Source organism: Kryptolebias marmoratus, linkage group LG13 (genome assembly GCF_001649575.2).
Source record: "Kryptolebias marmoratus isolate JLee-2015 linkage group LG13, ASM164957v2, whole genome shotgun sequence".
Classification (NCBI taxonomy): domain Eukaryota; kingdom Metazoa; phylum Chordata; class Actinopteri; order Cyprinodontiformes; family Rivulidae; genus Kryptolebias; species Kryptolebias marmoratus.
In genome coordinates, this window is record NC_051442.1 from 24,972,895 (window position 1) to 24,994,702 (window position 21,808).

Here is a 21,808-nt window from a genome sequence, read left to right on the forward strand (position 1 = left end):
CGGGCATCTGGTGAGGATGCCTCCTGGACGCCTCCCTGGTGAGGTGTTCTGGGCACGTCCCACCGGGAGGAGGCCCAGAGGAAGACCCAGGACACGCTGGAGGGACTATGTTTCTCAGCTGGCCTGGGAACGCCTTGGGATTCCCCCGGAGGAGCTGGCCCAAGTGGCTGGGGAGAGGGAAGTCTGGGTCTCCCTAATTAGGCTGCTGCCCCCACGACACGACCCCGGATAAGCGGAAGAAGATGGATGGATGGATGGATGGATTGACAACTTGTTCACATCTTGAACCAAAGTAGGTTTTGCTGCAATTCCCTGATCATTTTGTATGATATGGTGATATGGTCTTAGTGTCAGAAACTGACCTGCAGTTATCGTTGCCTCTGTGGGCTGTGATTGGTTTTCAAAATCTGGAAGTAGAATGCTCTCTTTAGTAGGAGGGGGGTCATGTGACTGCTCTTCTGCATTGTCTGGTTCTGGCGACACAAGTAATGCAAAGTATAATAAACCACAGGCCCATTTCGGGATCAGACATGCTTTGCTGGTGACTTACCATTGTCTGAGCCCACGTGGTTCTCTGTGGGAGGTGGATCTGAGTCCACGTGGCTCTCTGTGGGAGGTGGATCCGAGTCCACGTGGCTCTCTGTGGGAGGTGGATCNATAAAACATGTGCATGTTCTCCCAGTCACAGAGAACAGAGCTGAGGGGCTTCATGTTAGTTTGGATGGCAATGTCCCCGCCATGTTGCCAAAGAAAGTTGTAGTTTGAACAGCTCAGCTGTCCCGACAGGTTTGTCTAAACTAACATTAGAACTAGCTTTTCAATATATGTCTACAAGTGTATCTAGATGTGGAAGTCATACAACTTTGGAAATTAGAAAATGGAAGAATGAACAAAAGATCAAACCCTACTCAATGAAACTGAATTAAATTTTTCTTATCGTTACAGTAATTATATTGGAATGTTTTTGGGACCATTTGTTTACAGAAACAAGATTCAAAGTCTATATGTCCCTTTAAACAAGAATTTATTTTTTTGTTGTTTTTTCCAACTTTTAACCTTCAACCTGCTAACTAAGGGCATACAGAGTTTGAGATAGAGCTCTTATTTTGTCATTTTTCCAACCCAAATGATCAGACCTTTCCCACCATGCTTGACAGCTGGTAGGAGCCATTACCGATGACATGCTGCATTTTGTTTTCTCCAGATGTGATGATGTGCACTATGGCTTCCTGACATCTTGTGGTTCATTTCGATGCAACTTCTGCTGCCCTGTTCGTTTTACAGTCAAGAAAGGTTTCTCCTGAAACTTTTCCAAACAAGCCATACCTGTTCAGTGTTTTGCCAAATGTCCTGTCATGACCTTCAGTCTGGTAGGGTCTGAGTGCCTGGGTTTTTTGTCATTGACTGGTTGGAGATGTCCCGTACAGCTCAGGTGGCTTTAAAAACGGTTTCAGACACCAGTGTCAACGGACTATTTTGAAAGAAGAGTTGTTAGACTAATTTTTCTAGACTAATACCAGAGAGGATTGCATGTCTCTGTGACTCATGGAAGAAAAATGAAAACTACTGGAAATGCCACGAGACATTCTGGAGACTTCATCCAGATTGTCGTGGAGCTCAGAATCTGGAGACTTCCTCATGAAAGCCATTCACCAACTAGTGAGAAGCTAACGACACTCCCAGTTTTTGATTCTGTAAATTCATGTTGCACTGTTTTATTGATAAAACTAAATTGAATTTATATTTGTGAAAGCATTATTTTCCTGCCTTTTTTGACAAATCCCTTTTCTCAGTTTTGTATTTGTGAGCAGATCAAACATCTTATTACTGATAAAACTATTTTCTACACATGTACATTTGAATTCCTCACAAAGATTAATTCACTGGATGATAAAACTTGATTTACATCTACAAACTTAATTATTTTGGGAATACTAGAAGCCAACCTTAAGATCATTGTGACTTTGATCGGACCACTTAAGAGTAAAAATGCACCATGAAGTATAAATAGCTGCAAACTGCAGATTTTCAGCTGAAAGTGATGATGTGAGACGTTTGAACTCATGTGTCTGATCTCACCTGGGCCATGAAGTCCATATTTGCACTCAGTACAGTCTTCAGCCTTTGGGCCTCTTTGAGAAGCTTGGCCATGGCTCGGTGGTTCTCCCTCACATCTTTCTGACTTTTCTTCTGTTCGTTGAACAGTTTGGCCAGGTGGTCCCGCAGTCGCAGGTCCATTTCAAAGCCCCCAAGCTCACGATCGAAGCTAAAAGCAGACCACAAGAAGCCGGGATTACCACAGTTTTATAAAATGAAATCTGACAGAAGTCACTGTCAGTATCCCCATGTGTCACAGATCAAAGACTCACCCAATCCCTCGAATCTGTAACTGTGGCTGCGTGCCAGTCTCCTTGGTTTTGACAGTCTGATAGGTGACAATGGTGGCAGTAGTACTGCCTGAGCCCATATCATAAAACATGACATTCTGAAACAAAACAGATGCGTGCAGTGAATCAGTAACAGCTCGCTGTTAGAAGTTAGTCAACTCATTTAATGAAGGACAAATCCACCACTAAATGCCTTTGTTGTCTGTAAGTTCATTTTTAAGTATTTTAGGCAGCAGTGGTGTGTAAGAGGGACTGAATAAAGATAAAGTACAGGGTCAGTTATGAGAAAAAGAAACAAACAAATGAAGTACAGATTAATATACATCAGGCTTATCAAAATACAAACAACTGTTAGTTGGATTCATTTCTTCTAAATGGTTGAATTTTTACCTGTGTTCACTGTGTTTGCAACTACAGCTGAGGGCTGAATGCTCACCTTGGCTGTGGCGTTTATATCCTTCCTCCTGAAAACACCATAGTTTAAAGCTACAGCTGTGTTGTCATTGATGAGCTGCAGGACCTTCAGACCTCCCATCTGTGCAGCGTGCAAGACTGCCCTACGCTCAGCTTGGTTAAAAAAGGCTGGAACCGTGATTACTGCATCTTTGATCTGCTGCTCTGTGAATTGTACAGTTTATTTAGCAGGGAAGAGGAAAAACACAAGACATTTTTTCTTCTTTCTTAAAGAAGTAACTTAGATTTAGACAAGTGAGGTTCTGTGGAAAGCTTTCGAGCAGTTCTGACTGGGCTGATGAGCTCACAACTAGTCAACTGCAGACAAAACCAAAACAGACTACAATTTATCAAAATAGGAAAACAAAATGTCCTGTGATTTTTAAGATACCATCCATCCATTTTCTTTACCCGCTTCTCCATTTTTGGGTTGCGGGGAGCTGGTGCCCATCCCCAGCAGTCACATATACATGCATATACCATTACGTTTTATTTTTTGTTTTGTTTTACAGACAAATGGGTCATGTGCCTTAAGTCACAAGCTTTGTCTTTCAATTCTAACTTAGTATCATGGAAACAAAAGATGCAAAGAACTGAACTCCACTGTGTTAATGTGGAGCAAAATGCATTAAATGTGGGATGGACATCTCCCCTCTATCATTTTCAAACTGGGACAAATTAACTCAGTTTAGTGATTCTCTTTGTAGGAAACTAGTTTTTTAAACTAAATACAAAGTTGTTGTGCTTCATCATCGATCTTCCCTAGGTAATAAATCTGTTTGTTGTAGTTTAATCCTGTGACCAGGTGGTCACACAGACCACATATCAGTGGTGTCCAACCCTGCAGAAGTCTGTTAATCACTCAGTCAGTCCAATCAGGTGTGTCATAGACAGCAGCCCTCCAGGACCAGGATTGGACACCACTGCCTTATATCATCACTTCATCACATTATTGAGCAACAAAGCCGGCTTACCTTTTCAGCTCTGTTACTCCCTCTTTCATGGCACAGAGAGGCATCACCCCCCCTCACCACCTTGGTTTATTCAGACATCACACTGAGGAGTCCGTGGACATCAATTGTCTCAAGCTTAGGGGCGTCCCCCCCCCAACACGCAGTCGTCCAACAATTCAGAAACCATTACTAAAATGGATCTGCATGTTACGCTAAAGTACATTCCAAAAGTATTTTACAGCCAAAGTCCACAGATGAGCGAGTCCAGTTGAGTGATTTTAGAAATTACTCATCTCATCTTGTTTTTGTTGAGAACGAGTGGAAAACATTTCATGCTTTTTTATGGCCCATTGAAACCCTGACAATGACTGAAGAGAACACACATTTTCTCCTCAGACACTAAACTCTTTAACATGAGACAGCCTTGTCATTCACTGTCAGTAGCATTGTGGGTAATGTTGCTGTCGCTATTGAGACCCAATAGAAAGTATCTGGCTTTGTTGGTGGCTCATTTTCCTCCATTGTTCTTTTGGCATTAGACTGTTACTTATATAAAGCTCTGATTATTTACCCTCAGGAGCACATTGGTCTGGAACCAGAAACCTGCATTAAAAATCTGAACATTTGGAGCCAAAGAAACAATCTGATGGAAAACTAAGGCAGTGAAAAAAATAAAACTGCATTTGCTTGTACCACTCTAAAAAAATTGTTTTTAAACCACTTGCAGACAAATAACTTGTGTGTAACCAACCATGAAGTAAATAAACAGCTGTCTAAGGGAAAACTGATGAGCCATGTAAATCTCTAACACAGGATTCTGATGAATCACCATGAAACCTTTCACACTGGAGGGTTTATTAGGATGTTAGTAATCCGTTTGGGTTCTGATCCTGCTCTGACTAGTCATAGCTCATCCATGTACAACCAGTCTGAGGACATTCAGACAGCCATCTACTGCAGGTAAAATACTGACAGAACCTCACTTCAAACCATGTGAAGTAAACTGACCTGCAAAGTCTTGAGCCAGTCCTCGGGAGTAATTGAGCACCATCCCAAGGAGTTCTTCAGGAGTGTACAGTACATCTCTGTCAGAAAGGAAAACAGGAACACGGAGCTGACAATCTACAAAGAACTTTTCTCCCCACATCAAGCAGAGGTAAAAAACTACAGAAAGTCATAATTAAGATCACAATGTGATTCCCTCATTGTACTTAATCTATAAGAAGAAAAAGAATTGGTTTTTGTTTTTATAAGATTAACCAGCTGAATGAACTTCATTCCAAATGGATCATATTGTGATTCACTGGTGATACTGGTATAACTATACCTTATTTAATCATTAATGAATGATTAATTAACCTTGAAAGACTTAACTACGAGCAACTGCTTTAACTATTAATGCACTGCAGGATAAGTCTGTAGTTAATTCAAACGTTCTCTAACCATTAATGTCTAACACATGGTGTGAAAGTACATTTATATGAGCATTTACATACATATATACACAGTATATAGAACAGTTAATTCACGAGTTATTAAGCATGAATAAACATTGAGTATGTTGGTTTTGGAAGTAATTAGTCTTTCATACTGATCTTTAGCTGATGTACAACACCCGTTTTTTGTTTTTTTTAACTTTTCACCAACAAGTATTTTGAATTAAAAGTCTAACAATAATTGCTTAACTTCATTATAAACCCAGATTTAAACAACCCTTGGAAGAACTTGTAGAATAAAACTAAAGCTTCCTGGGTTGTGGCTCCAGTAAAGCTGGTTGCAGCAGCTGCTCTTGCATCTTCAGTTTTCTGTTTGGTATTTGACTACGTACATACAGTTTGTACAATATGACATCAGAACCATGAGTTGTACAGGTTCTTTCCCCTTATTTCCCCCACATATGACAGATTTGTCGAGACTTTCATTAAACGGTTATTACATTCAATGTGTTTGTAGCTCTGTACATCAGAATATCTGATTTGACCATATCTGAATTATAAATGTTGTATAAATATATTTGATCTGATTACTTACATAATTTGCCCACTATAGGACAGAGTCAGAATTGAGTAAACCTCCTGATGGTGGAGTTAAAAGTTTTAGATTTTTCTGTCCCAACCCAACAGCAGCAAGAAGTTCTGTTGATTTTTAACGTGGGTTTTGTTTTTTAGTTTGTTGAACAACATATGAGGAACATTCGTCTCATCCTAATTGTTACGGTTGTAACAATTAGGTTCCCACGGTTCCCATGAGAATTCTTATTTTACCTTCTGTCCTTGATGAATGAAGACTCAGGGTGAGTAGTTTTTAGCCTGTAACTTTATTTTGATGTATTTTGAGCAGAAAAAGCTTTAAATGACAAGCAGAACGCTCATTTTTCTGTGAACGCACTCAGAAACTAATGCAGAAGGTCTGAACAACATGGTTGTACCTGATATTTCTTAATGGGATTTTAGGCTTTGTCAAGTCAGGCTAAAGGAAGAAGGCCCAGCTCTGTAGTATACCTCAGTGGAGATTTGACCGTAACCTTGGGTTAGTGCGTGTGTGTGTGTGTAACCCCTGGATTTAGAGCCCTGTGTGGGCCTGCTGAGTTTCTGACCATTACTGCCAACTCCCACAATATTTGCATCCAACCCCCCGCACCCACAGACACACAACTGAACAGGTTGGTGTCCTCCACCTTCCACCTGGCACCAGTTGCCCACAACCCAGACCAGGACTTAAACAGCTCAGAAACAAGTGTGTGAGCCAATGGTAGAGAAGTATACACACAGTATTTGATGTCTTTTGCATGGTGCAATATTAAAGAGAAGTAGAAGTGACTCACTCTGAGCTTTTAAAAGAGACCGTGCCTCTCACCAAGTCCTCTTGTAGCTGGTGCTCAGGAAACCGTTTCTGGTACAAATCCACCTGAGGGTTGTTGTGCTTTTTACCCAGAAGGCTTTGGAGGTGCCTATAAACCAGTTTGGGGTTCTTAACAGACTGAAATGTAGCACACAATGAGTCATGTTGGTTTCATGTGGAACTGTAAGGAATAAAATGAGCTTAGTTTCAGAAGATGTTTTACCACTCCTAATGCACTGTCTCCAAAGAGTCGCTCAGTTTCTTTGAGACAAACAACTGTGGGGGTTTTCCTTCTTGACTCCCTAAGAAACAAACAAACAAACAAAAATAAATATATACGTGTGTGTGTGTCTGTGTTAAAATACTTTTAAAAATCAATAAACAGAATGCAGTGATTTGAAACTTTAAAAACATTTTATTCACGATAGAACATAGTACACATCAAATGTTGAAACTAAGAAATTGTATCATTTTTAGAAAATCAGTAAGGTCATTTTGAATTTGATGACAGCAGCACATGTCAAAAAAGTTGGGACAGGCATAACAACTGGCTGTAAAAGTGAATGAATAAGAAACAGCTGGCAGCAGGTCAGTAAAAGGACTGGGTGTGACATGAGCATGTTAGAGAGGCTGGGTCTCCTGACAGTAGAGCACAGGTTCACCGGTTGGTAAAAAAACTGCTTCTAAAAATAGTAGAACAGTTTCAAAATAATGTTCTTTAAAAGAAAATTGGCAAGACTTTGAAAACCCCATCATCAGAATATCATCTGATTTCCAGAATCTGAATAAAGCTCTGAGGTCAAAGGTCAAGGCTGAAAGTCAGTTCTGGCCCCTGTGATCTTCAGGCCCTCAGGGGCCACTGCATTAAAACTGCATGGACTCAGGAACACAGTTCACCATCTACAAATACTGCTTAAAGCTCTATCATGCAAACAAGTCAGATGTGAACACCATCCAGAAACACTGCTGCTGTCTTCTCTGAGCCGAAGCTCATTTTAAACATGTGCTCCTCTCTAAATATCTTTTTCAGAGATGGCCTTACATATTTCATCAATAGAATGCTAAACCTCATCCTGCCTACAGCAGTATGGCTTTGTGGTAGAAACATCCAGGTGCTGAACGGCTGGCTGCAGTCCAGATTAGGGCTACGGGATATTAGAAATACTGGTGATGTTAAATATTGCAATGACAAGATGAATTGTTATGTTCCTCACTCCTCACTTAAATGTCTGTCATCATCATCATCATCATCATCTAAACCAGATGTGGGCATCGAGGCCAATAAGTCTGCTAGACTGACCAAATATATCATTAGCCTGTGTGAATAGTATTTAAATATAATGGCCTATGAATTATTACATGAATCATTGTGATATTAATATTATGCTCACAAATATTGGGATAATGATAAAAGTTCAATATATTGTGCAGCCCTAGTCCAGACCTCTCACCATCTGAAACATTTTACACATCATGAAACTAAATAATCCAGCAAAGAAGACCAAGGACTGTCGAACCGCTAGAATGCTTTATCAGACCAGAATGGGGCAATATTCTTAACAAAAACTCCTCAGGTCCTGCAAGTGTACAAACTGTTGGCAGAAAACAGGGGGGGGGCTTCACTGTGGGAACGTGTGTTTTTCACTCTATCATTTAAGTCAGTCCTGACTGAAAAGTGATAAAAACATAAACTGTCACTCACTTGTTGAGAACAATCTCCATTGGCACACCGGGTTTCACAATTGCCATCTTCATCCATTCACTGCCGAGGTCGACTGACATGACAGCTACAGTCACTGTGCACATGGAGACAGGCGTTACATAAAACTGGAAAAGCTGATAGTTTCCAAACACTGGAGTAACTTTTATTTATTTATTCCAGTGTGAGCTTTTATTAAACGGGTCGTTACCTGTGTATGAAGGTAGCATCACCAGAACAAGGCAGGTGAGAGCGACCAGCATCCGATTTCTCCCCATTGTGATGAACTGTAAAGATAAATGTATTAAACATTTAATTTTTAAAACATAGACTGAGCTGAACCGATGTATACAAACCTTTAATTTCCCTATTCTTCAAAATACGTCAAAACTCCTACAATTAAAGCTCTACCATTCCTTGAAGAAAACGGTTTTAGACTGGGATCATCTTTTGCTGATAAATGACAAAGTTGTAGCTGTTTTTCTGAACCCTTGAAAAAAGAAAGAAAGAAAAAAGTATGTGGGGAGACAGACTCAACCACTACCGTATTAGCTGTAAAACTGACTGAGATAACCATGTGTGTTGACTGAGATGGATTAGCTGTGGCAGCCATCTTGAATTAGGTTAACTCAAAAAATGAATCAGATGTACATCCAATGGTTACTTTCTGAGTTTCACTAAAGTCTGTCCAGTGGTTCATGACAGACAGGCAGAGTTGATGTTTTAATAAGATCACTTGGTTGTGGCGGCCATCTTGAATGGGGATGACTCCACATCCAGTGACTACTTTCTAAGAGTTTTATTAAAACCCTTTCAGTGGTTCATGAGATGGTTTACTAACATCCACAGAAACACATGAACTCCAGTTCACCTGTTCCCTCCCAGGTGTGGACAGGTACCAGACACGTGGCATTACCATGATCAGTCTGAACACTGAAATACTCTGACTACAGCTGCAAGTTCAAGGATACACATGGTTTAGGTTTTAACCAGAGGAAAAACAAAACACAATACAAAAACCCCATCCTGCACACAAACAGCTAGCATCACATGAGACAAGGTGCACATCTGAAAACCTTTCTATTATCAATTAATTAATAATCAGTTTACTGTATACTTCCTGAATTTAGTAGGTTCCGACCGCCTCCAGTGAATAAGTTACTGATGTGAAGTTTTTAGCACTGAAACAATAACCATCCACCAGAACTAGCATTGAGCTAAAATATCTTACTTTTAGCATTAACTGGCACCGAGCTGAACAAACAGAGCTCAGGTAGAACATGACAGCCAGCATTAGCTAGCCTCTCTCTGTGACAAACCCGGAGCATGAATGAGACTTTCTGTGACCAGCAGCAAAAACTCACACTTCTTCTTCCGCTGGAACCGTAGAACCACCACAGAACCACGAGCAGGCTGCGCTTCTCCGGGAGGTGTCTGAATTTAGTTTACCAAGTCCGGACTTGGCTTTCAGCCTCTTCCCTCTCACTCTTCAGAAGTTTTGGGTTTTCCTTATCAACACACCGCCTGCTCGCTGCAGTCAGGCCCGGTACGCGGCGGCACCTCATTGGATCCAACGAAGACGCTTCAATCAGGAAATCGCTGTCGAATTACAACAATAAAACATGCCGTTTCCGGTAGCCTTCAAAAAAGAAGAAAACTCCAGAATAATGACAACAAACAACCAGAAAATGTAAACTATAGTCTTTAATTAAATACTGCGGATTATTATTGTTTAAACTAATCGTTTATTTATTCTAATCACAGGACGGTTGCAAACTTTTATTGTGAAAGGTGAAACTGAGAGCTTTTCCGTCATTAAGGACCCGCCTACTTTGTTCATGAACTGCCGCATGATTAGTCCACGCAAGTTAAGCGAGTAAAAATACAATTTTAATTCAATTCCATTGGTCCACGTCCAGGTAGTAGGCGTGTCAAATGACGTAATTTCCAGGCGAAGTCCGAAGAAACCGCAAATCTGCTGTTTACCGTAGTTTGAAAGAATAGGCGTGCTTTCCACCTGGACTGACAGTAACTCTGCCAATGACTTATATGGATATAAGTAAACCGAACCGATGTATACAAACCTTTAATTTCCCTATTCAATGACTTATATGGATATAAGTCATTGAACTCTGCAATAGTGACGGACAAATGAAGCTTTTCTGAAGCTTATTTTGAAAAAGGGTTCATTATTCGAAACTTTTTTATCACAGTCCGCTTTGGTGACTTGTTGTGGCCAAAAGTTTAAAGAGCATTTTGCGTTCAACTGATTGACATTTGTAAACACAAGGGATTTTTTAAAATCATGTCTAGTTTAAACTACTTGAATTTACAACACAATACCAGTTTAATAATTACCTGCAAGTTCTCTGCCTCCATGACCTTATGTAATTAACCAGTTTATGTTTACTGTGAGATCATATTGTAACTTATGTGTTTTCTAAAAATATTTTTTTCTGGAGTTAGAAGTGCTTATGAACTGTGGACACAGTTTCTTGTTGACTGCGCCCAGAGTCCCAGCACACCCATGACCTGTAGACAGACTATGGAGAAGATGAGACTGTCCAGCATATTTTATTATACTGCCAAAGTACAGAAATGAAAGAATTCAGCTAACTGACAGTCTAACTAGAATGAAGTCTGGTTTTATCCAACTGGATTATTACAAATAATTGACATCATCTAAAACAGACTCCTTTATTTGAGAGGATATCAGTTTTTGAAGCATCGCTGCAGTCCACACTCCAGACCACGTGGTGGCGGTATGGGTTGTTTCAAACTCAAGAAGAAGAAACGCTCAGACAGCTCGCCGTACTCTGTCACGTGACAACTTGGAGCCATCACATGACACAACTCTTTGTTGACGCTGTTAATTCTGGCAAAATGGCAGCGTTTCTACAGTGGAGGAAATTCGTGTTCTTCGATAAAGACACAGTGAAAGATCCCGCAGATAATGGGAAAATCTTTACTCTTCCCACAGGAATACTGGCAAGTGACTCTGGCCGGAGCCATATTGTTCTCGGAGATATCCTTTAAGTTCCGCAGCTAATGCTACGTTAGCAGAAGCTAGCTCAGGCTTTTCATTTCTAAACAATGTCTCAGACACCGATTGTTATTAGTCACAAAACAGTTAGTTGTGTTAGTTATTAGTTAAATCAACAGCTTAACTGTTTTTGTTTAAAATGTAAAAAACCAAAACCAAATGTTAGCCTGCTACCCTCCGCACTGACTTTTCCCTTCAGGTGTAAACAGCAAACTGAGTTTTCTACTTTAAAAGAATAATTTGTTATTATTATTATTATTATTATTATTATTATTGTTTCTTTTAATGGTTTGGCACTGCCAGGTAGGAAAAGCACACATTCAGTGGTTGGACTCCAGACTGAAGAGGAGCTGACACTGACACACAGAGAGGAGTCATCAAAAGTGACTAAAATATGCCAAGTCCCCTTTTGTTTTAGAGATAAAAGGTTCTGTTTAATAATATACTTAAAATAGGTTTATTCAATGACAGTATTAGAAAATACCATCACTATTGGTGAGTCACAAATAAACCTGGGCTGAGTTTATGTTCATGCTATAGCTGTGTTACCTTTAAGTAAACCTTCTAATTTGTTTTGCATCTCTGGACAAATGTTATTTAGTGAGCGATGCAGCTGAAATGACAGTTTTATTGTGAAGGTTGCAGACTGCTTTTCTAAATTAAGAGCTTAGTTTGCACATGTTAAAAAACACAGTTTACTCACAGTGGGTTTTATATTGCTGCAGTGCTGCAAATAGTATATAGATTTTTCCTGTTTTTGCTTTTTCCTCACACTTACAAATTTCAGATCATGAAACAAATGTTAATATCAGACAAGGATAACCTGAGTAAATACAATAAGCTGTTTTTAAATGACAATTTCATTTATTAAGGAAAAAATGTATTCAAACAAAAGTGTCCCTGTGTGTGCATTTAACCTTTGCAGTGAAAGAGGGTCCAGAGGCAGAACAACTACTTTAAGATCATAAGGCTTCTGAAAAACTGCTTCCTTTCTAATTGAACCAATGGAACATGATTGTGTTGAATACAGCATTTTAGAGATTTAAAATTAATCTACACATATACCTTTCTTCTGTTTACAAATATTTTGCTCTATTTGAAGTACACAACTTAAAAGTTTTCTACATCTTCTCGCTTGATTTTGACTGATTTCCACAGGTGAGAAGGAACTTGTGTGTTTTCTTTACATTAACATATACTTAACAAAGCATGGCTTCATTTTAGTTTGGATGACAATGTCCCCGCCATGTTGCCAAAGAAAGTTGTAGTTTGAACAGCTCAGCTGTCCCAGAAACCCGTCTCTGTTAAAGTCACGGCAGGTTTGTCTAAACCTAACATTAGAACTATGTTAATAAAAGAGAAGAAAAGTTGAAAATAAATAATAAAACTAATCTTTACCAGACGGCCGTCTGGAAGCATCTGACTAAACTGACCCTGCTGCTGCTGGCCGGGCTGATCCTGACCTTATTTTATTCCTTTTTTTTTAGTGAATTAATAACAATATAAATGTTTGTCAGATCTGCAGAGTTTAATCCTTCAGGGAGTTTTCATGTTATGAGATGAGACACTGAGTTGGGGGGCGTGGCCAACAACAGCTAATTTGCATAATAGTGATGTCACCCTAAAACCGCTCATTATGAAATGAGCTAAAACAGGCAGAACTGATCAGGTGAAATCTGAATATCTGAGGATGATTTTGTGTATTAAATGTAATGAACATGTTCTGTACAGCCCACAGACCTATCCTGACCTGTTCAAGGAAGCAGAATAGGTCCCCTTTAATTGATGATGTTTTCAGGTTAACTAACCATTTATTAATGATTAAATAAAACTAAAGAAGTTGCAGTTATTATAAAGTGCTACACCACTTGTATCTCATCAGTCCACAAAATATTCTCCCAAGTGTTGGAGCTGATCAGGATGTTCTTTGGCAAAAAGTGAGGCCGGCCTTTGGGTTGTTTTTGGTCAGCAGTAAACTTTCTTATTGTTGGATCATGAACTGACCTTAACTGGGGCAAGTAAGGCCTGCAGTGCTTTAGGTGAAGTTTGGGTTCTTTGGGGACCTCCTGGATAAGTTGCTGATGAGCACTTTAAGGAATTTTGGTTGGCTAGACTATCCTGGGAAACTTCTGCTCTTCTGTTTTCTCCATTTGTGGATAATGGCTCTGTTTAAGTGATTTCTTTCTTCTACAGGTCTGGTAGGAATCAGGAGTGGGTGATGAAATTGAACTCAGCTTTCCAAAAAAAAAATCACAATTCATGATTTAACAAGAAGGGCAATTACTTGTTCACACAGGGCCAGGTTGGTTTCAGTAGCTTTTTTTCCCTTCATGATTTAAAAACAGCATTTTGTGTTTACTCAGGTTGTCTTTGTCTGATATTAAAATGTGTTTGATGATCTGAAACATTTCAGTAACAAAGCAAAAACAGAAGAACTTTGCCAGGGCCAAATACATCTTCACAGTGCTCTAAATCAGTGATTCCCAACCCTGGTCCTCGAGGAACACCATCCTGCATGTTTTAGTTGTTTCCCTGCTTTGAATGAGTGAGTGATTAACAGGCTTCTGCAGAACTTACAGACCTGCTGAAGAGAGGAGAAACAATGATCCTTGAGGACCAGGGTTGGAAACCACTGCTCTAAATCCTTAGGTTACTGATAGTCAGACAGATGCTGGACAGACTTCCCTGACATGCATTATCTTCTTGCTGTAGTATCTTGTAACGTTCCTTAACCTGTGCAGTCTTACATATGGAAGGTAGAATCTGGCTCCTGAGCCGCTCCCTGCAGCTCATGTCTTTTCAGGCCTACAAGCTGCGGGTCACCCACCTGTTCCAGCTGAAGCAGCACAGCATCCTTGTATCAGTGGGGCAGGATGAACCTGGAATAAACCCCCTCGTAAGTTATGAACTCACACTGAAGCAATTCAGACAAGAGGCCATGTTTAAAACCCTGAAAACTCAACAGCGTGAAGGAAGCACCTGTCACCAATCCACAACTCGGTCATGTTGACAAATTACAAAACAAATAAAAAATGGGAAACCACTGCTGAGTTGGTGAAATCGCTCTGATGGTGAAAATAACATTTTTATAGATCAAATGAAGGAGAAGACATCCAGAATGTGTGAAAGGAGAGGAGGTGTTTGTGGCGAGTCCAGCTGTTCCAGTCAGGGCAGACGTGATTGGAGCACGAGTTAAAGTTACTGCCACCTGTGGAGGAAGACAGAGGGATGTTTGGTGTGTGTGTGTGTGTGTGTGTGTGTGTGTGTGTGTTTGGACTCCTAACTAAATATATGGATTGTAATGAACCTTTCATTGTATGTACATCTACAACTTCTTACTTTTTGGAGTCAGTCCAGTTTAAGATGCCTCCACAGCCAAGTGATCTTTGGAAACACAAAACATGGTAACTCAGTAAGTTTTACAGATGTTTGTATTGAGAGTCTTTCACGACATCACAGAAGAGTGCTCAGAACGTTGTTTTCAAGGTTTGACCAAAATGGGTACAGGTCTGTCATTATTCAACACTCTGTTGTTTCCAAAGGTTAATCAGGTGTAGATCCATCTGATGAATATTTCCTGGGAGTCTTAGGAACATCTGTGCAGTGGTTCATCGCTAACAGACAGACAAAGCTGCCTCCAAATGGATGGTCGTGGCAACTATCTTGAATCATCCTGAACTGAGCTTACTTCAGAATGTTATCAGCTGTAGATGTTCATCCAGGGATTATTTTCTGAAAAGAATTTAATTTAAAAATCATCCAGGGGTCCAAGAGATATTTTGCTAACAGACAGACGTGCAGACTGACATGAGCAAAAGCGTAATAGTCTGCCTTTGCCATTAGAGTCGTAGTGCAGCGAACACCTTCAGTACCTCCACAGTGGGAGGTCAGTGCAGGAACTCTGTAGTGTTCCCAACATAGTCAGACTCTGATCACACTCTTATTGGAGAGGAAGCCCTTTGCTTTCATAGCCAGCAGCTGACTTTACTTTCACACGTTTACGTTTATACACACATCGTGTTTGTCGAGTTAGGTTGAAACTGAGTCAGGTCTGAAAGTGTTGCTTGTTATCTGAGAGATATGAGGAGCTTCTGGCTTTACCCCCCCCACCAAACTGACTCTGCTTTTCTTCTGTAGGTAAAGGTCTGGAACCTTGAAAAGAGAGACAGTGGAAATCCTCTTTGTACCAGGATTTTCCCTGCCATTCCTGGCAACAAACCAACAGAAGTATCCTGCCTGAGTGTAAATGAGAACCTCAACTTCATGGCCATTGGTTAGACCCGTCTTCCTCCCCACTGACTCAGTGACACATTTTACTGATCCCAGTTCAACCAGCAGGTGGTTCAGCATTAGTGGTCACACTGCACGTTTACTTGGTGCTATTTTAACTCAGATCAAAATATTCAGCTTCATTTAGAGTAGTGTTCTATGACTTCTAGTATTTTTAACGGTTATACTTTTCAAAATGTTTAACTTTATTTTAAAAAATCTCATAGAAATACATTATAAAACCTAATTCTTTTTGAAATCTTCAGCACACTGGCTCTGTCCTACTTTTAGCTTTTAGATACCATTCTGCCTCCTTTACCTTTTTAGCTATTGCTTTCCTAATTTTATCTTTAGCATCTGTTTTGCTACTTTTAGCTACCATTTTGCTAATATTAGCATCTGTTTTACTAAGTGTAGCTACTGGTATTCTAATGTTATCTTTAGCAGTTGCTATGCAACTTTTAGCTACAATTCTGTTAATGTTAGCCTTTGCTTTTGCTACATTCAGCTACTGTTTTGCTTATTTTAGCTTTAGCATGTTTTGCAACTGTGAGCTACAGTTGCTGATCTTAGCTACCTTTCTGTGGTTTTAGCTACTGTTTTTAGCTTTAGCATCTATTTTACATACAGTTTTGCTCGTTTTAGCTTCTGCTCTGCTTGTTTTACTCTATCAATGTCTGAGACGTGTCAGCAGAGCTCTTGTTCTGCTTCTTTCCAGGCTTCACAGACGGAAGCGTGGTTTTGACCAAAGGTGACATCACCAGAGATCGTCACAGTAAAACACTGAACTTGCACGAGGGAAGTAGCCCAGTCACCGGCCTCGCCTTCCGACAAATGGCAAAAATGACCAACTTGTTTGTTGCCACTCTGGAGAAAGTCTTTGTGAGTCTGGTTCCTTCTGGAGCCTTGCCCATGTTTGTGTGTTTGTACAGCATGGTTTACAAACAAGCTGCTGTCTTTGTGTCTTCTCTTGGTTAGTGCTACACCCTGTCCAACAAGGAGTATCCAAAACTAGAACTAGGTCCCCATGGTTGTGCTCTGCGCTGCTCCTCCCTGTCTGATCCATCCCAGGATTCCCAGTTCGTCGTTGCTGGGAATGAATGTGTGTACCTGTACCAACCGGATGAAAGGGGGCCTTGCTTTGCTTTTGACGGTCACAAGCTGTTGGCCCTCTGGCACCGTGGATATTTGTTCTTACTCACCAGGGATGTGAAGTCACCCAGCAAGTAAGGGCAGCACACAACAGATTAGATTCAAACATGCTTCATGCTTTAGATGCTTTAGCCGTAACAATAAGAATAATAAAAAAAGGCTTAGGCAGTGGGTGATTGGCATCCCCTCAAGGAAGCTAAGGAATGCTTTCATGCCAGGTTTTAGATCAAGAAGAAATGATGTTGTAGCTGCTTTGGTTAAATCTCAGAAGTTGCATTATGGGTAACTGTATGCCATGTTGGTGGATCTTACTGATGTGTTAGTGCTTGAAGTATATGTGGGGAATGACTCTCAGCTACTACCAGACCAAATTTTATCTCAGTGGGAGCCGTTTTTGTGCTGAGTAATGTTAAGCTGTATGTTTGTGTGTGCTTTTGTCATCAATGTCTGACTGTTAGCAAAATATGAACCTCTGTGTGGATTTTACAGACATTTTGTCCCTCTGGTCCCTGAAAGCAAACTTTCAGTTATTTTCCTCTGACACAACCTGGGCTCAAACCCATAGCCTCAGGATTAAAAGTCTTTGGAAGTAAATCAAAAACTCTTTAACATTTGGAGGCAGCTCAATTCCAGATTTGGAGCACAGCTAATTGACCTTTGCCAACACATGGCTATAACAGTCAAGTTTCTAGATACTGAACTAAAATTGGTGTGGTAGTAGCAGATGATCATCCACTACACATGCTGTAAACACTAACACAACTCACAATCTCTTACAATATTACATACCATTCATTTTAGGGTTTAACCAACAGAAGATGATTTTAGTGTAAAACTTGGCAGGAAGGCATGCTAGACCATTTAACATTTTTCTGTTTCCATGCACGTTTGTCATTTTAAGTCCAGTCCTTTTTCTGTGGCACTGTTCAGTTTATTTATTTAGCACCAAGTCACAACAAAAGTCATCTCAGGGCTCTGTTCAGAAACATTCACATGTGTTATAAAAAACATTTAGTAAAAGTTCTTTATCTAAGGAAGTCAGCAGATTGTGTCAAACCTTCACCTTGTCACAGTCTCCCATCCTGAGCAGCACACTGGCAACAGTGGAAAGGAAAACCCTTTTACCAGGAAGAAACCTGCAGCAGAACCAGAACCAAAACCAGCGGTCATCTGCTTCAACAGGCTGGGGTTAGAGGACAGGAAAGAGACACAGACAGACACAGAATGACTGCTCCAGGTGTAGATTCTATGGAAACAAAGACAAAGCAAAACAATAATTACAAATACAAACTTTAGGAGTTTGTATAACCCCTGACTGAAACATCTAACAGATTAGTTCTGTCCAGATGTTCACACAACTGATTTGCAAGTATTTTCTCAAGAATTTTTTAGATGAATAGGAAATGAAATATAAGTCTATAATTGGCCAGGACTCCTGAATCAAGATCGGTTTCCTAATTAAAACAACCTTAAATTCTGAGGTACATAACCAGTCATTTTTGATTGTGCTTCATTTGTCTCCAGACTGCCCTCTTTGGACCGTCTGGTTGGGATGGGGTCCAGCAGACATGTTGATGGTTTGGATGTTTGGATGAAGCTATAACTTCTGACTGATTGTCAGTGTTTGTTTTGGCTCCAGAACAGGGTTTGGTGGTGGGGAAAGCTCCCAATCAGAGAAACAGCTTTTAACTGTCTACGACCTGGACAACAAGTTCATCGCCTACAGCGCCACTTTTGATGATGTGATTGATGTGGTGGCAGAGTGGGGCTCGTTCTATGTTCTGACCAGAGACGGACAAATGTTTGTTCTGCAGGAGAAAGACACACAGACCAAACTGGAGGTTAGTCCATCTATATGAAAACTGGAATCAGTGGTTTCAAACTTCATGCCACGCCCCGCTTTGAAGAGATCAATTAATTACACTCCCATCCTCAGCTCAACAAGACCAAACTGAGCTGTTCGAATAAATGAAAAAATGAAGATTTTTCCTGTCCCTTTTGTAAAATATTGCATCGGTTTTTAAAATGAGCAGCAATCAAACAGAACCTGTACTTTGCTAAAATGGTAACAACAGACCTCTCCAGCTTCAGAAAGAGAGAAATAAAACAAAGTGTGCAATCCCTTTTAAAACTATAAAGTAAAAATTCTGTGTGTGCACAGAAACCCAACAAATATAAATGTTATCAGAGTATGAACTGCTGCAGTGAGTCTAATTTCTCTCCATTATGTATAAAAAGAACAACACTTCAGTCCATTCTGGGGAATAAAGCATGAACAGGTATTTTGACAGAAATCTTAAATACCTTCATTAGTGAGCGCTGATGTCCTTTTACCCCAGTATTTGGGGTTTTAGTGTCTTTTCCTCACTAACGAATTTTCTGCTTGGGATATTTATAATTTCTTTTTAAAATCCTAAGTTGTGCACTAACATTACCTGAGTGTAATGTTAGTAACATAAATACCAAAGTGTGTGTGTATATTTTATTTCCATTTTTGACACCACATTGACAGGCAGGCACACAGATTGAGTGAACAAAGTTTGCATCATATCATCAGTCTGACCGTTCGTCCCTGATCTAAAGTGACACATCCTCCAGAAAACCAACCTTTGGAGGTTGTGCCTCACAGTTTGAGAACCCCTGTGTTCGTTTGTTTGTCCTTAAAGATGCTGTTTAAGAAGAACCTGTTTGTGATGGCCATAAACCTGGCTAAGAGCCAGCACCTGGACAGTGACGGACTGTCAGAGATCTTCCGACAGTACGGAGATCATTTATACTTGAAGGGAGACCACGATGGTGCCATCCAACAGTACATACGGTAACTTTCCCAGAACACTTATTGTCTTAGAATGAACTGTGATGTTCTTTGGTTGGGTGTAGTGTTTACATATATACTGGAGAAGTACCATGATGGTGTTGTGATCTGAGGGGATTTTCAGTGAAGCACTTTTTGTTGCATGATTGCACATCTTTCAGAGCATTTGGTTCTTTAGTGACACCCTCGCTGACACTGTTGTGCTGGCTGCTAAACCCTTCATTGTGTTTATATGTTGAAGCCACTTTGTGTCTAGTGTGTCATTGGTCCAAACACTTATAGAAATAGTATTATTTTATTAAATAACATGTTATTAAAACAGGACAGAAGAGGATTTTGTAAGGATCAAGTGTTAGCTCTGATGTTCTATCACTGTCAAGTGCAGTAATCACTCCAGCTACAACAGTACATGACTTATTTTTTTAAATGATCTCACAAACATGAGAAATGTGCTTGAAACATACTCACACTTTGCACCAGAAGCTTCAGTTCGACAACAATAAATGTTTATTATTGTATGTTTTAATGAGACAGGTCCTGTCCTGGGACTTTGGGACTTATTGATGCTCTCTGCGATTATGTGAAGTTGCTAATATTTATGCTAACTAAACGAGTTAGCCTACAAGCTACTACAGAGCTAGTCAAAATTAGCACTATCATGCACTGATGTTTGGTTCACAAAGCTTCTTATTAAACTATGAAAGAACAAACCAATCCGTTTTAAACTCCCCACTACATCTCTCTGAGCTAACACAGCTAACAGCTGCCTTCCTAAACATGGCCAGGAGTTCCAGGTTATTTCATTATCTTTAGTTGAACTTGAACAGAAAAAGTGGTGGAGTTTTAGCTGCCTGCCAGTTAACAGGCGATGCATTGAAGAGTGCACGTCTGCAGAGTTTGGCTCCGTGTCAGTGGACAAAGCAGCCCACTGAGTGGCTGGAGTCATACACAATCTCTGTGGTCTTATTAAGCAGGGAAACCTTGCAGTTCCTCATCACTTCCAGCCAGATAATGCACCGGCTGATAGGTAAGGAACAGACCCAGTCTTTACAGGTGTTATGGTGCACATTCATTTCTCTCCTCGTGCTTTGAATTCACATATTTTATTCAGTAACAGATGGGCTTTTAAATGTAACTAAGTACAATACTTGAAATAAAACATACTCAAGTAAAAGTAAAGATTTAAATAAATACTGAAAACTAACAAACTACACTAAATCTATACTCAGTTACAGTAATGCAAGTAAATCTAATATGTAATTTTCCCCTCTGACTACAGGCAATACTAAATAGACATCTAGCTCCAAACTTGGTTTTACCATCTTGTCGACTCCAGACAAACTGAATTACATAACTTTATCTGCAACTTTGAAGTTTTGTAATTTAATGGTATCTCTTACCAAAATAACATGAATTTTCACCTTGTTAGCACAGACTGTGCTGTGATTGGCCACTTTAGCTTCTCTGCATTTCAGTGAGACCACACTTTAAACAAGTCTTCTACGTTCTCACAGCACCATTGGGAAGCTGGAGCCCTCATATGTTATCAGGAAGTTTTTGGATGCACAGAGAATCCACAACCTGACAGCTTATCTGCAGGCCCTTCACAGACAGTCGCTGGCCAACGCAGACCACACCACGCTGCTGCTCAACTGTTACACCAAGCTGAAGGACAGCTCCAAGCTGGAGGAGTTCATCAAGGTCATCTTTTTATCATTATTTCAAATGAAAAATATAGAAAAAGAAAATGTAACTTTTTTCCCCCACTTATAAAATTGAGTGGTTTTTGATCTGATTCTGTTTTTGTTTTCTTGCACAACAGAGCAGTGAGAGTGAAGTCCACTTTGATGTCGAGATTGCCATTAAAGTTCTTCGTCAGGCTGGTTACCACAGTCACTCTGTGTTCTTGGCTGAAAGACACAAGAACCATGAGTGGTACCTGAAGATTCAGCTAGAGGACCTCAAGGTAAATGTTCAACCATCCTTTGTAAAATATATTTACATCATCTGTCGGAATTGCTGAGGATAAATGTTGCACATTATATTGGTTTAGAGTAGGTGTTTTTTTTTTTTTTGTAATTATCTTTTTATTGAGAAAGACAAATTCCAATCACATTTGTTAGTTACAACTTCCTCCATTTCAGATCCTCCTTATTGCCTTTCTAATATTTTTACATGTTACACATTTAAACAATA

At 40.0% G+C, this 21,808-nt stretch overlaps 2 protein-coding genes across 2 annotated transcripts in view; one reads left to right on the forward strand and one right to left on the reverse strand.

The window, feature by feature from the left end:
* Positions 1–9,905, reverse strand: part of hyou1 (hypoxia up-regulated 1) — a gene marked incomplete at its 3' end in the record, with an annotated part of 29,830 nt that extends 19,925 nt beyond the window's left edge. Inside the window, exons 1-9 of the mRNA XM_017438947.3 lie at positions 9,698–9,905; positions 8,545–8,620; positions 8,337–8,430; positions 6,858–6,936; positions 6,618–6,772; positions 4,802–4,878; positions 2,824–3,005; positions 2,370–2,485; positions 2,080–2,266 (exon numbers count right to left, since the gene is read on the reverse strand). Of these exons, the coding sequence (XP_017294436.1) occupies positions 2,080–2,266; positions 2,370–2,485; positions 2,824–3,005; positions 4,802–4,878; positions 6,618–6,772; positions 6,858–6,936; positions 8,337–8,430; positions 8,545–8,611 (957 nt within the window). The remainder of the gene's footprint in view (positions 1–2,079; positions 2,267–2,369; positions 2,486–2,823; positions 3,006–4,801; positions 4,879–6,617; positions 6,773–6,857; positions 6,937–8,336; positions 8,431–8,544; positions 8,621–9,697) is intronic.
* Positions 9,906–11,163: 1,258 nt separating this feature from the next.
* vps11 (VPS11 core subunit of CORVET and HOPS complexes) overlaps positions 11,164–21,808 on the forward strand; it is a 21,484-nt gene continuing 10,839 nt past the window's right edge. Inside the window, exons 1-9 of the mRNA XM_037979094.1 lie at positions 11,164–11,358; positions 14,124–14,272; positions 15,514–15,649; positions 16,364–16,527; positions 16,624–16,871; positions 18,437–18,638; positions 19,464–19,615; positions 21,127–21,313; positions 21,435–21,578. Of these exons, the coding sequence (XP_037835022.1) occupies positions 11,178–11,358; positions 14,124–14,272; positions 15,514–15,649; positions 16,364–16,527; positions 16,624–16,871; positions 18,437–18,638; positions 19,464–19,615; positions 21,127–21,313; positions 21,435–21,578 (1,563 nt within the window). The 5' untranslated portion in view covers positions 11,164–11,177. The remainder of the gene's footprint in view (positions 11,359–14,123; positions 14,273–15,513; positions 15,650–16,363; positions 16,528–16,623; positions 16,872–18,436; positions 18,639–19,463; positions 19,616–21,126; positions 21,314–21,434; positions 21,579–21,808) is intronic.